Below are 16015 nucleotides of genomic sequence, written 5' to 3'. Positions count from 1 at the left end.
TGCAATCTAAAGTGAACAAACAACTTTATTATCTTCTTGTTGTTCAGATCACTCGTGTTTTCTCCTCGTTTGACGAGCTGAGAAACATCTGGTTAAAATAATCTGCAGAAGGTTTAATGAATCGATCCCCTGCCTGCACACCTGCACACCTGAACACCTGCACACCTGCACACCTGCACACCTGAACACCTGCACACCTGCACACCTGAACACCTGCACACCTGCACATCTGAACAACTGCACACCTGCACAGGTGTGCAGGCTGACAGGAGGCTGAGCTGAACCAGGTGAGATCTCACACTTCATGAACCAGGATGAGCGCCTGCACTGTGACGGAGCAGCGTGACATTCACTCCGTCAGCTGAGGCGAGGCCGACGGCGCCCAGAGGAGCTGCAGGCGGCTCTCAGCGCCGGGCGGCCATCTTGTTGTTCTGAGTGGATCTGTTGTGTGTTTGTGTGTTGTGAGTGTGAAGGCGTCACGAGTTCCTTCACACTGATCCACTTATCTACAGGTGGCAGCGACAAACACTGTTAGTGTGTCTATGAAGAGGGAAATGCATTCCACACACACACACACACACACACTCACACACACACACACACACACACACACACACACACACACACACACACACACACACACACACACACTCACACACACACACACTCACACACACAGGATGTAAACAGACACTCAGTGTGTTGACTCCACGAGGAACGTCTCGTCTTCCTACAGACGACTTTTTCCTGTTCTGCTGTTTCACAACAGACCACGTGGAGTTTGTGTTTCTGCACAGCTGACGATCAATCGATCACTCATCAACTATTCAATAAATCCACAACTATTTGTATAATGGATTATAAATAAGTCTCCGTCAATGTGAACATGTTTCTTTCCTCTGTCACAGTAAACTGAAGGTCTTTGTGTTGAGGATGAAACACTGATCCACATGTTTCAACATGTTCTGACATTTTACAACAACAAACAACTCACTGATCAATCGAGAAGTTAATCGACAGATTCATAAACAAAAAGAATGATCATTCGTTGCTGAAGTTTTCATCGGAGTTGTTAATAATGTCGCTGGTAAACTGAAACTTTCTGTCCCAAAAGTCGTGTCTATTATTCCTCATTAAGGATCAAAAATTTATATTTTTCATGATATTGTATTGAAGTTAGAATATCGTGACAACAGTGCAACCAATCACGTTTCTTCAGCTGATACTGATTATAAATAATCGAGGAGACAGAACTTCCAAATATAAGATAACTGATATTTGGAGGTTCTGTGTAGGAGAACAATGTTCAGGTCCTACATTCAAGTATTTCCTGTTCTACTTCCTCTCCTCTACATTTATTAGACAACCTTCGTCACTGCTGATCACTGTGATGTGTAATCGATCAGACAGTGACGCTGTGGGCGGGACAGTGAGTTGGATCCTGCATCAGAGACAAACAGCTCAACGTGTTTAAATGAACTTTATCTGCAGTCGGACTGAAGACACACACAGAGCGATAACAAAGAAACTGCTGAACATCTGATCATCAGCCTCTCTGTGAGAACAACAACCAGCCGAGTCTCACAGACGTCAGTCAATCGTCGCCTATACAAGCACCAACACCCCCACACACAGTCCCACAGGTGTGCAGCACCTCCACACAGGTAACGGGTCAAAGTGCTGTAAGTCAGTGAATCATGATGTGAACCAGTGCAGACATCACAAACCCTTCAGCGACTGATGATGGCTCGTTAAAACAAAGTAAGACCAGAGTTTTGACGTGTCTGCGACAGTTTTCAGGGTGTGGTCTGACAGCAGCTGCCCAACATGTCATCACAGCAAACAACAACATAATCCTGCTGTTTACACCCAGCGCCGCGGGCTGCGGCCTTCTGGGAACCCGTCATCACCACGCTATGATTTTTAACTGCTGCGCTGCCAGGAAGGATTTAATCAGCAACAAAGAGCCTGAGAGCAGATAAACAGAGATGTGACGGAGCGTCGGGTCCGACTACGTGCTGGATTCAACCTGAACAGCCAAGACAAGACAGGAGCATCATCTGAACGATCAATAACCTGATCCTGATGATCAGCCCACTAACAGCCTCAGATGTGACTGAATCAATCCTACTGTCACAGAGGAAAGAAACCAGAACATGTGTGTCAGTGTTAGACATCACTTCAACAGATGACAACTAATCTATTGATCGATTAGTTCGAGATTTGACTCCATTGAAGCAACACATCGATTGATATTATTGATAATGGATGAATCACAGCAATGATGACTTCTACACACTTTATCTGGATAATAATTCAAAAACACTGTTTCAGAGATTTATCAACTGAATCTCCAAACTATCTTCTTCCTTTCAAGTTTTAAATTATTTGACTTCAGTTTGTTGAATGTGAAAGTTTCTGGTTTCTTTCCTCTCTGACAGCAAACTGAAGATCTTTGAGTTGTGGACAACACTGATCAACACTGATCGACTTTTTATCACTTTTAACAAACCAAACGACTGATGGATTAATTGAGAAGATAATCAACGATGAAAATAACTGTTTGATAAGTGTTTCATCCCCAAAGATCTTCAGTTTACTGCCAGCGAGGAAAGAAACCAGAACATGTATTAATCAATGATAAAAACAGGTGTGATTAATTTTACGTTTAATCGTAGCAGCTTTATATTTGACAGGTTATCAATAGTTAGAAACAAAGCAAACCCATGATGTTATGGTTTAAGTTATAGTTCAGACCCAAAATAAGATACTTAAGTTATTATTTTACTAATATGAGAACTGACAAACACATTAGGAGGTTTACATTCACACATTTGAACTCCTGACAGTGATTATAGTGTGTTTATAAGAGTCCTCATCATCAACACAGCCACAAAAACAGTCAATAAACAGTTAATAAAGTTGATCACTGGTCATTAACTAACAGATACCTGGTCACACCTGTGTGTACCACCAGGTGTGAGCAGGTGTGACCTCACAGCACCACCTGTGAGTGGATGTGATGTGATGGAGGACTCACACTGGAGCTTTGTGATTGTGTTGGCAGGAGCAGAGCTGTTAAACTGACATCACATGAGAGTGGAGGGGAATCACAGATCTGAGAGCGACGGCCATAAACACAGGACGTGAGTCCAGATGAGTCCCGTGAACACAATGTGGTGAAGACAGCTGACTAACTTTGAGTCCTGTCAGGAGAAAACACCCTCACAGTCTCTGCTGCCACAATAACTCACAGCAAACACGATGCATGTGTGATTTAACTTTGATTTTAGAGGATCAGATGTTTTCTGATTGGACAAACCAGATTATAATCAAATATAAGAGTCAATCAGTGATCTATAGTGTGAGTTTGAGCTCCTTCCCTCAGTGTGAGGAGGCTGCCTGAGCTCATCTGTGATCTTTGTGTGTTCAGCTGGAGTTTAAACGTGTTGTGCTGTTTGTCGTTTAGCTCCTTCAGCTAGCTGCTTTGTTGTGGCAGCTCGGTAACCTTATCACTGATCGTTAGCACTGTGAGGGGTAATTTAGCAGCAGACAGACGCTGTTTCATGACCATAAATTCAGGCTAACATTCAGTCAGAAGGTGTCAGACAGGCTCGCCTCATTCTCACCGAGCTGCTGGCTAACAACGACCTTTCTCTGCCTCTGACCGTCTGTCTGTCTAATCAACGCTGGCTAATTAGCTAACGGTATCATAATAACGCAGCGCTAGCTCACCAGCTAGCTTAAAGTCGTTAGCTCCGCTGCGTTAGCCGTCTTGCTAGCTAGCGCTAGCACTTTCCTTTCATCTCCTCCCCCAGTCCAGAAACGAGGTTATAATCTGTAATTTCTGCTCGTACAGTCACAGAAAGCGACAAGCTTCATGAGAAGACACTGCTGAAGAGTTGATGAAGATAAAAAGAGACAGCCAAATCTCACCGTAATTAGCGATTAAATAGCCTTGTTGCTGCTGTCAATCCCGGAATAGGTTTATTCCCCGTTTTAATCCATCAGAAACGCTCTCAATTCACATCCACAATGTCGCCGCAGCGTCTGCTAAAACATCGTAATCCGGATCATCTCACTGTGGACTTCGACGGCCGCACTCACAGTCTCTTATTAGTGTATTTAATCTAAGTTTATTTCTGTTTTTCCCTGAACAGAGCAGGGTGTCCCTTTCCCCTTTCTTTGTTCTGTAATCCAGTAAAATTGAAACTCATTCGCCTCCTGCTAATCCCAGCCCAACTCAACAACAGCATCTATTGGCTGCGATTTACATACAGGATTAACGGAGGAACCTCTGGAAAAACCCTCCGGCTGCACTCTGCAGCACGGAGAGCAAATATTCCCGGAATGATTTCTTATTAAATCAGCAGAGAGTTGGAGAGAAAGAGCTCAGCTCCACTGCTGCTCGTTGACAAAGATCCGCAGATGAAGGCTCAACACCGGCCGGATTATTTTTAGTGGCCGCAGCAGCTCCACGGTCCTGACAGGTATGCAAAGCTCTGATATCTGAAAATAGATTTAATATAGGGTAAAGTTCAGATCCCGAGGAGGAGCAGACAGCCTGCATACATCCAACACACCTTTACAATAAACATAATCCTGTATAATCCACTGCAGCACCATAATCTGCTGATTTTCACCTCATTTCTGTAGAATAAATAAACTTTATTTTTAGAGCACCTTTAAAAACAGAGTTTAAAAAAGTAGAAAGAAGGAGGAAACTGAATATAACAGAAGAAACAGTTGAGACAAGTCAAATAAAAGTGATAAAACTGGAGAAAATCTAGAAAGAAGAAAACATTTAAATAAATACAATACTTAAAACAATAAAGGGTGATTAGAAGACAACATCACATCAAAGGAATGAACAACAGATAAAGAGATTGTGAGCAGTAAAATGAATAAATGACAATAAATAGATTAAATAGCCTATAACAAATAAGTGACGTGAGAATAAAAAAGACATCCCAATTAAAACCAGATAATTAGTCCGAGAGCAGTTAAAGGAATGAAAGATGAACACTGCATCACAATAATCTGGTTACTTTCACCTCAGTTCTATATAATAAATAAAGTTTATTTATAGAGCACCTTAAAAAAAAGAGTTTACAAAAGTAGGAAGGAGGAAACTGAATATAACAGAATAAACAGTCGAGACAAGTCAAATAAAAGTGATAAAACTGGAGAAAATCTAGAAAGAAGAAAACATTTAAATAAATAAAATACTTAAAACAATAAAGGGTGATTAGAAGACAACATCACATAAAATGTATGAACAACATAAAGAGATTATGAGCAGTAAAATGAATAAATGACAATAAATAGATTAAATATAACAAATAAGTGACGTAAGAATAAAAAAGACGTCCCAATTAAAACCAGATAATTAGTCTGAGAGCAGTTAAAGGAATGAAAGATGAACACTGCATCACAATAATCTGGTTACTTTCACCTCAGTTCTATATAATAAATAAAGTTTATTTATAGAGCACCTTAAAAAAAAGAGTTTACAAAAGTAGGAAGAAGGAGGAAACTGAATATAACAGAATAAACAGTCGAGACAAGTCAAATAAAAGTGATAAAACTGGAGAAAATCTAGAGAGAAGAAAACATTTAAATAAATAAAATACTTAAAACAATAAAGGGTGATTAGAAGACAACATCACATCAAATGTATGAACAACATAAAGAGATTATGAGCAGTAAAATGAATAAATGAAAATAAATAGATTAAATATAACAAATAAGTGACGTAAGAATAAAAAAAACGTCCCAATTAAAAACTGATAATTAGTCTGAGAGCAGTTAAAGGAATGAAAGATGAACACTGCATCACAATAATCTGGTTACTTTCACCTCAGTTCTATATAATAAATAAACTTTATTTATGGAGCACCTTTAAAAACAGAGTTTACAAAGCGCTGATGAGAAGGAAACTGAATATAACAGAATAAACAGTCGAGACAAATCAGATAAAAGTTATAAAACTGAAAATCAATAGAGAGAAGAAGAAAAATAATAATAAGAGATGAATCAATTAAAACATTTAAATAAATGAATCAGTAAAAACAGTAAAGGATAATTAGAAGAGTGCATCATATCAATGAGATTATGAGCAGTAAAATGAATAAATGACAATAAATAGATTAAATATAACAAATAAGTGACGTAAGAATAAAAAAGACGTCACAATTAAAAACAGATAATTAGTCTGAGAGCAGTTAATGGAATGAAACATTCAGTTTTATTATATAAAAGTAGATTAAAAGTAATTAATAAATGTTTTTCTGCACATATTCACAAACAACACGAAGATCTTAAAGGACAAGTTCACCCAAAAAGTAAAATTAAGTTTCATGGAAGATGTTCTTTGTTTGATCGAACAGTAACTTAATTAATATACATATTAATTGTATTTCATTGTATTTCAAGATATTTCAATATAAATATATATTTATGTCTTTGTTTTTAACGCCAGATCTGCTTCCACTTGAAATAAAAAATATATTAAATACCACAACATAGATGTATTAATCTGCTCACAGTGCTGGGGCTGGTTCTGACAGCCTGGTACTGATCCACTTCAGACCGACTTAGTCAACACCACACAGGTGACTCAGTTCTGATCAGTACAGAGAACAGATCAGCTGTTAGTACAAATAATAAAGACTTTATTTATCTCACCTGTCAAACAGTGAAGTGACTTTGTTTATTAAGAGTAATTTATTCTCAATAAGGAAACATTCAGGAAACAATAAGGAAACAATAAGGAAACATTCAGGAAACATTCAGGAAACATATGGGAAACATTTGGGAAACATTCGAGAAATATTCCCTCCTCATCACTTAATTACACACCGACAGACAAACTAATATGAAAACATGAAATTAAGTCAGAGTCGAGTCTCGAGTCTACAGAGTCCCAGACAGGACATGGTAAAAAAATATATTAATTAAAGTGGCCACAATCTAACTATAACATGTGCACGAATACTAATTTGTGGCCAGGTAATAGGTATAATGCAGGATAATGAAAGAAAAGATGCTCACCTGAAGGACATCACGTAGGCTACTGCAGTTTCTAGAGAGGGTGCGCTCGATTTGCTTACCCAGCTGTCCAGGAATTACATTAATAATATTGATTAGTATTTCGTGCACACATTATACTTATTTTGTGGCCGCAAATTAGTATTTGGTGTGCATGTTATAGCTATATTGTGGCCACAATTGGATTTTTTTTTGACCATGTCACGTCTGGGGCTCCGACTAAGTCAGTTAGTTTCTGCTGAGTGAAGTTATAAATGATCAAACTGAGACTTGACTCGACGTCTGAGGTTAATGTTTAATCTTCACGTTTAATCTCAGCAGCTGCAGAGAAGAGTTGAGATTTAAACAGGTGAAGACAGACGAGCTGCACGGAGACACCTGACGTTTGAAATCAGTCTCCAGCTGCTTCAGGTGTTCAGCAGAACGCTGCAACTCTGTTTGACTGTGAAGAAAATGAAATGTTCTGAAATGTTCATCCTCATGGAGGGATTACTGGTTACTGATTACTGGTTACTGATTACTGATTACTGATTACTGATTACTGATACTGGTTACATAAATACCTGAATGTGTCCCTGGAAAGTTTCTCAGAGAGTAAAAGTATTTATTAGGATACTTTCAGAGCTCTGTAACTTCACAGTGATGATTTAGATCAGAAGAGGTTTTGAAGATTTGAGTATAAAACATGAATATAATCCACTGTCACTGTAATCTGGTCAGTTTCTCTGAATGTTTTGGACCCACAAACATTATTAAATATTAAATTAAACTATGTTGGACCTCAGACTCACACTGAAACACCTCCTGCACCTTTTCTCTCGTGAAGACATCTTTTTGTAGCTGACTGTTAACATACAGAACCAAACAGAACCCTGAAATGTGTTTGTTGTTTGTTCAAAAACAATCTGGACCTTATTGTTCAGGACAGATTTACCTCCAAACCACAGAGAAATATAAAGTCATCTATGTTCACCAGGAGCTAAAACTACATTTCTTCCTGCACCTTTCTGCTTCTGCATGTAAGTAATCACTTGTTTATTCAAATGTCACCATCAGAACCGATCAGCCCGGCGGCAAACACCCGGGCCGAGAGGATGAGACCTGACATTTACTGAGAGCAGCGAGGAGACGAGGAGCATCTGCAGGAGACAAATCCACAGAGCGTAAATAAACATGCAGAACAGTCGGAGTGTTTCCTCTTCAGCACCGAGGAGCCCGGCCCGTTCGTGTGTGTGTGTGTGTGTGTGTCAGAAGCATGAAACCCGACTCACACCTTCATATCTGCTGCCCTCAGAACCGAGCAGAGAGGTGACAGAGGTTTGCAGGAGTGTGAAATAAAAACACCAGCAGCCCGAACACACATTGTTAATATTTAATGACTCAATCTCCAAAACCATTGCAGCAATAATCCAAAGGGTTCTGAGCCCTCCAGCTCAAAAGTCCATGTACAAGAGATCCGATGTGAAATGTATCCGGGTCACGTCTCTCCTGTAAAGCGACAGCGACTCAGAACTGCAAACGGCCGACAGATGGATCAAACAATAACTGGAAGACTGACAGTATAAATTCTATACATGTTCTCAAATTAAACCCAGACGTCGAAGCAAACATCTTACATCTGGGCTTTGGGTTGTAGCTCCTGTGGCCGCCCTTCAGAACTCAACAACGGGTCAGATCGGGCCGCTTTGTCACACCACATGGAATGAATTAATACTAGTGTGTGTGGATGGAGTTAAATAAGAGAGACAGTGAGATGTGTGCTGGGTCACACAGAGATTAACGTAAGTCACTATATTCATCGTACAAACAGACCTCAGACCTCCAGGCTCATTAATATCAGGCCTGGAAGGATGTGCAGTGTCTACAGGGACTACTTTCTCAGGAGGTTGGTCACCTCAGCTGACACCTGAAGAGAGGACTGATCGATATCGTGCTGATCCAAACATTCAGGTACGCAGTTGTTGTGTTACTGAACAGAAGTGTTCGTGATCCGACAGCGCTCACACCTCGATATATATTTTATGTTTAACACTTGATTTTTGAGCCTGAACACACGACTCTTGTCTTTGCTCATTCTGAACACTGAGGTCAATGACAGTTTTACTGATTATACACTGTGAGTAATCACAGGAGCAGTGAGTGTTAAACTCAATAAACTCAACAAACGAAAACCGAATCCTGTTTTTGAAAACCAGCCGTTATATAAGTGTGATAATGAAGTCAAACACTCGGCTCTGTGCTGTGAATCCACCTCCATCTTTTTACAGAGGCTTCCTTTTGTGCATAAAGAGCAGAACATAACCCTGAAATGATCAGAGTGATTTTTATTATTATTGAGGATACTTCAGGAGTACTCGAGCCTGATCGTGATGAGAGTCAGACAGACAGAGCTGAGTGCCTCACAGGCTTCTTCACAGACGATAAAGACAGAAAATGATGGTTATTTTTCAGTATGATCCGCGGCTGTACGTGAGATTTGAAACAGAACAGAGTGCCTCTTGACTTCAGAGACAAGGTTCAGGATCGTCTGGGGCTCATGGATTCAGGCAACAAACGTCATTAACAGACTGAAGTCAAACAACACAGACTCACATCCTCTTAAATAAGTCTCGTTGTGTATTTCTTTAAACGTCGGATTTTTCTAAAAGACCTGGACACACGTTCACTTCCTGATCAGGTCTCAGTGTACAAAGCATCACCGGTATGTGAGTTATAACACCGTGGAGTGTTTTAGTTATATTCTCTACATTAGAGACACAAATGGACGTCGACCCGTCTCCTCGGTACCGGCGCTGATACCTGACACTGATAAAACAAACTAATGTAGGTAACGAGTAAATACAACCACCCAGAGTTTATAATCTGCTTCCTGTATAAACTGAAACTCACACACCCAGTGCACCTGAACGGTCATGTGATCTGAGTCTTCAGGTGTGTGGACGGAGGTTATTTCTACTGGTGTGTGTTTGGACCGGGCCTCAGAGGATGTGAATCCCTCTGTCACTGAGGGTTTCCCCTCACTGGATTCAGTCCAGGAGGATTATTTGAGGGGATGTGGATTATCTGACTCGATGACGACACACCTGACGTCTAAACGTTAGTCCATCAGTAAAGTTTGGGCCAAAACATTTGTGTGTAACTGTTTGAGTTAAACTTCAGAACAGACTCAGAGGAGATGATGTTGCGGGTTCAGAACAATCCTCTCTTCAGGTTTCAATTAAGGTGACCAACGAGCCGAGCTAGTAACAGAAAGAGTCGGAGTCTCACTGGCCAGGACAGCTCAGCCACAGAGGAGTATTACAAAGCTGAGGAGCAAAGTAAAAGTAATAAATAAAAAGAAAGAAAGCGACTGAGACCCAGTTCTTCACTTCCTCACGCCGTCGTCCGTCAGCCGGATCAAAGTTCTGAATTGTCGCAGAGTTCTCGGCAACTTGAAGATTCAAACTTTCTAACTAGAGTAAAGCTTCAGAAGTTGCCGCCTGTTTGTTCTCAGGAGCTGTACCGATAATATCTCTTCACGTCCGTGTTTCCTGTTTACATCTTATAGTACTTTAAGCGGTCGTCATGATTGGCTAATAGGTGCTTTCTGCAACAAACACATAAATTCACTGGAGATAGAGATTCGCTGTTTTGGTTTTAACTGTAAACTGAAATGTTCCTCAGGCGTCCGTCGCAGGATCGGGAGATGTGGAGCTCTGCACGTCCAGTCCAGTCTAATCTCTTCTGCTCATATCAGTGTTGTTCCTGAAACACAAAGAACAAGACGTCTTAACAGCGACAGGCCTCAGTGATGTCTCCTCATGCATGATGGGTAATATACAGTGAAGGTATACCAACATCTGGAGGAATGTCTGACTCCTGGTGGTGGATCCCATTGGATGAATTTGCACCATGAGCCTGAAAAACATAAAAACACACCGAGAGAGAAATAATATGAATAATTAGACATTTTGGAAAATAAACATCACTGAGACAAACAGACTCCATGTTTCTGCTCAAAGACAGAAAGAAGTTCATCCAGAACATTTGCTGAATGAACAAGAAGGTCCAAATAATGCAGAATGAGTTAGAGACAGAGTTTCACAGAGTTTATAAAGTGTCTCCAACTCAACAACTCACTAAACTGACACATTTGTTAAGGGAGTCTGGGGACTTTCTCCACGGGGACAAAGAAGGAGCCTATATTGTTCCTGTTTAGTGTCTTTGTAACATGTGACATGTTTAGATCAATAACATGTTTCTTCTTTCATAAATGGAGTGTAAATGGTGAAATCAGTGTAAACAGTGTGTTCAAACAGCTGATCAATGTTGGCAGGTAAGACTTAGCACTTTAGACACAGAAGCAGACAGGCTGGTACAGACATGCTGCCACAAACTGACACTTTTTACAAGGAGACAAACAACTTCAGCTGAAAGATTTAATGCTGAATTTACAACAAGGACACAATGAGTTACAATCTGTCACAGACACAGTTTCATAATGTTTATAAAGTGTCATGCTACTCAACAACTCCTAAAATTAACTGATTTGTTAAGGGAGTCTGGTGATGTTGTGATGACAGTTGGCTTCATGTTCTGATTTAATGCTGAATTTACAAGAAGGACACCATGAGTTAGAATTTGTCATATATATAGTTGCATAATCTTTATAAAGTGTTACGCTACTCAACAACTCCTAAAATTCGCTGATTTGTTAAGGGAGTCTGGTGACTTGGGGATGAGAGTTACATTTAATGCTGAATTTACAAGAAGGCACCAATGAATTACAATCTGTCAGAAATAGGGATTCAAAACATTTTTAGAGTTTCTTCTAATGCAGCAACATTCACAATTGTGTGATTTGTTAAGGGAGTCTGGTGATGTTGAGGTCACAAGTTCAGCAGTCGGATCAGTTGAAACTGACTGTGTGTTCACAAACATCAGCAGGTTAAGAGAACACAAACGTAAAAATAGATCAATAAAGCTTCAGTTCAGCTTCTTCTCAGTCTTACCGGGCTTTTCTCTGGATGCCGGCGCATGGCCTGGACCAGCTGGTCGACCTGCTGGTTGTGCTCCAGGGCGTTCCTCAGGGCGTCCTCGGTGTTCAGCAGTCGCTGGCGGAGGCGGTTCACCTCCGAGTCCAGAGCCGAGGGGTCCAGCATGGAGTACCGCCGGTGGTCGGGTGAAGACCGCTCACGACCCTGAAGCGCAAACAAGGCAGGAAGATAAGAGCTAAATTATTCACATCATGCTCCAGTATATGAGATTAACATTCACTCTTCGCATATAAAGAGCACATTTTCATATTTATATTTCCTCTCAGGGATCAGCTCGAAAATATATGAACCAACAGCTGCTTTTATATCTCAGTGAACGAAGACTAACCAGCTCCGATATACGACTCTGTGCAGTTTATGTTCCATCTTAACACTGCATCCTCCCGACTATCATGCTGATGAGGCCTCGTTCTAGCTTTAAAATCATGTGTGAGTGAGGTGAAATCATGGTTCAGTCGACGATGATAGAAATGATGTTGATTGGTGGAAACGTGAATGTACTTTAAAGGAAACAAATCGTCATTAAGAGGAAGGAAACTGACCGACCGATCATAAAGTCTGGAGAATGTTTGACAGGCAGTCTCAAGTTATCAGTGTGGAAACATCAGGTTAAACAAATAGATGCTATCACATTGCATGATGGGAAATGGAGGAGTGAGCTTTTTTCCATGCTTAACCTCTCCTAAACCAATAATAGGTTTGTGGGGGAAACGTTTTGTGCAAACAGAAGCTGCTGAGGATTAAACAGGGAAAGAAGAAGAGTGAATGTGTTAAACTGCAGATGAGCGTCTTCTCACCAGCAGCAGCAGCTTCTCGCGCAGCGTCTTGATGTCCTCCTGCAGCTTCTGCTCCTTCACCTTCCACTCGGCCTTGTGCACCTCCCGGGTCAGATCTTTCTCCATGTCCCGAGAGTGGCGGTGAGACTCCAGCAGTAACACTCTCAGCTCATTCAGACTCCTGGGAGGACGACAAACAACAACCAATTTTCCACGTGTGTTTTTCCCGCTGTGAACTCGACCTCTCCACCGAGCAGCGAGGTCACGATCGTTTCAAAGATACCAGCTCATTATGTGAATAATAAGTGATCTGGTCTGACCAGTGGGGATTGTGTAGGCGGACTCATCCCAGTACATCTCAAACAATCTGTGACTTCTGGCTGTTTGCCTGCATACTAACATCAAACACACCACATGTTACCCAAAGAGGTTAGCTGGTTTAACACAAGATATATAAATATATATATATATATTTATTTCACACACGAGTCCCTCCAGATGGATCCTCAACAAATATCTTTATATTAATAATGCATCGAATGTGTAACAAGGGACGTAGAAGAAGTTAATATACCAACATCGTGTTCACACCTCGTGTCTGCTGCCCCAAAGTGGACAAGAAGTCAGTAACTGCTGCTTTTAAAGGAGCAGTTCACCCAAAATAAACTGAGTCTCCTTCTCCTCCCTTTAAAGTCAGTCGTCCACAGAACATTTCTGAAACTTCACAGTAAAACTAAACAACCGAAGCAGCTGGAGACTTGATTTAAAACGGAATAAACATCCTAAAAACACTCAGATGTCAACATATAGCTCATCTGCAGAGGGAAGAGAGCACAACATGCTCTGAGACCAGATTTACACCCTTTGTTATGAGGAAACCTTCACTGGAGCGTCGCTGTAACATCCATATTTGATGGTTTCTCAAGAACTGAAGCTGTTCATCTCAGTGCTACACAGATATTCATATTATCACACATGTTCTGTAGCAGAACAGAACTGTGTGCAGGTGTTCATTAAAAAACTGGAAAAATCTTCTATTTTGTGGACTTTTCCCCAGAAGAGGTTTTGTATTGTTTTCTTGTGTGTGCACATCCTCAAGAAAGGAAATATTGTGACACCTATTTTCATTAGAAACCGGAAAATAAACGGTTTCTCTCTCTGACTGAACTAAGATGAGCTTGATCGCCTCGTTAACTCATCGTCAAACACACATCATTCAAACTGGACTTTGATTTGATTCCAGTTGCACAGATCTCGATCTCACATCTTGGGTTTAAATCTTTAACGTTCTGCAGACTGTGATCACAGCAGACGAGCTGCACGGATCCATCTGATGTGTTAAATCAAGTCTGCAGCTGCTGCAGTTATTTAGTTTTACTGTGAAGCTCCAGAACTGTTCTGTGGACGACGACACCTCTCTGACTTTCATGTTTGAAGGTTGTTAGTTTTTACAGAAGTGCAGAAACGTCCTCCACCTCCTTCACTGTTTCCTTCAGCGCCTCGGGCCTGAGTCGACCCAGCTGGAGTCACCACAGCGACTCGTGCAGCGACTGCATCAGTGTTGGTGTCTGTTGGACCACGTGACCTGATAGTAAAACCTTTGTTAATTGTCTGTTTTCCTTAAAGCTCGTCGCAGACTGAAGGAGCAGCAGGAACATTAACGGAGCTGATGATGCCTCCATCCAGTAACTCCACCTCCAGGGGACACTCACTGATTACTGCACTGATGCTGTCTGCAGTATACACACTACTTTTATTACATACAACATAATTGCTGCTGCTGCGATAATACACAGAAACACATCCCGCTGTAGCCGGAGGCTGTTGTGTTGGAGCCTTACAGCAGTTACTAACATCATAACCGTCGGTAATGTAATAACTGTGTAATGTAAGAAGGCCAATAATGTGACATCAGAGCGATCTGTTGGTGCAGAGAGCTGCACGTCTGCAGCGACACCGCGACAACCTTCTCTTCACACCCGGCTGGAGAAATTATGACCTCAATTATCAGAGTTTTACTGATTTGGCAGTGAGGCAACAGGAGCTGCTGAGTGTGGTGTGAGCGGTGGACGTGGCTCAGGTCTCTGCCGGACGTAAACACCCAGCGGCCTCTGGTTTACCGTCACACCTGTACCGTGTTACCTGCTGGCCGATGGCAGTCTGTGCAGAGCTGGCAGTCACACACTGAAAAGGTGGAACTATGTTAAAATAATGAGGTGCACAGGTTGTTCCTGCAGCTGCCACTACAGCGACAGAAGTGTGATCTTTCAGCCGCAGACAGAAACTAATTACCTGCAGCTGCTGACAGAAGCTGAGCAGAAACACTCAGAGCTGCGTCTTCTCACCAACAACCATCAACTGAGCTGAACCTGTAATGTGAAACTTTTAGTGACGAAACCTGAGAGAAGTTTTATCTGACTGTATGATGAAAATATCGTCAGTAGACTGTAACTCCTCAATCGTTTCAGGGAATCACTGAAGTGTAAAATGTGTTATTGATTATCGCTCCGGTACGAAAAACATTCTCCTGATCCATCCTCTATGTTTAATCTGAGCAGGATTGACTGGTGACAAGTTGGCAATTACCAACATATTATAAATCTCTCTGAGATCACAACAATCCTTGTTGTATGTGCCTCAACATGGTTTAATTTCCAGACAACAGTTATTAAACAGCTGCTGATTTCTGTAAAACATCTCCAGGGAACTTCTGCAGGTCAGTAAATTAAAGAAGCGTCAGTGATTAATCTTGAACTTCTTCACATTCTGGTGAGGAAAAGATGTTTGTAGTTGTGATAAGCGATTGTGCAGAAGCAGAGCAGGTGTTTCTGGGTTCACCTGGTCACCTGGAGAAGTCTGAAGAGGTCAAACGTCTCCAGCAGCACTTGTAGTAATATAGAACAACCTCGTTACACCGACGCGTTTCAGCTCGTGTCCTTCGTCACGTGTTTGAAGTCCACCTCTGTGTTACTGCAGAGCTCAGCTGCGACTTCTACCTGAGTTACAGGATGGATCACCAGATCTTCTTCATCTCTCTCGTACTGTCATAAGTCTGCAGATGTGTTCAATCCATCGGCATAGAAAATAGTGAATATCTGCATTTATATATTAATATATAAACAGTTTGCCTGAGGACACTTCATCGACCGGAGG

The 16015-nt window shown here is 41.2% G+C and overlaps 2 protein-coding genes across 6 annotated transcripts in view; both read right to left on the bottom strand.

Annotated features, from left to right (window-relative positions):
- gtf2ird1 (GTF2I repeat domain containing 1) overlaps positions 1–4339 on the bottom strand; it is a 40129-nt gene extending 35790 nt beyond the window's left edge. For all 3 annotated transcript variants that reach the window (XM_030437154.1, XM_030437156.1, XM_030437155.1), the window contains exon 1: positions 3937–4339. The gene's annotated coding sequence lies outside the window, so the exon portion shown is untranslated. The remainder of the gene's footprint in view (positions 1–3936) is intronic.
- A 4069-nt stretch (positions 4340–8408) lies between these two features.
- Positions 8409–16015, bottom strand: part of clip2 (CAP-GLY domain containing linker protein 2) — a 38102-nt gene continuing 30495 nt past the window's right edge. For 2 of the 3 annotated variants that reach the window (XM_030437157.1, XM_030437159.1), the window contains 4 exons: positions 12884–13043; positions 12042–12230; positions 10884–10947; positions 8409–10794 (listed from right to left, as the gene is read on the bottom strand). In XM_030437157.1, coding sequence (XP_030293017.1) covers positions 10778–10794; positions 10884–10947; positions 12042–12230; positions 12884–13043 — 430 coding nt within the window. In that variant the 3' untranslated portion in view covers positions 8409–10777. The remainder of the gene's footprint in view (positions 10795–10883; positions 10948–12041; positions 12231–12883; positions 13044–16015) is intronic. The other variant, XM_030437158.1, reaches the window with a different exon arrangement.

Source organism: Sparus aurata, chromosome 13 (assembly GCF_900880675.1).
Source record: "Sparus aurata chromosome 13, fSpaAur1.1, whole genome shotgun sequence".
Classification (NCBI taxonomy): domain Eukaryota; kingdom Metazoa; phylum Chordata; class Actinopteri; order Spariformes; family Sparidae; genus Sparus; species Sparus aurata.
The sequence above is the reverse complement of the archived record's forward strand: the minus strand, read 5'-3'. Positions and strand labels throughout refer to the sequence as shown.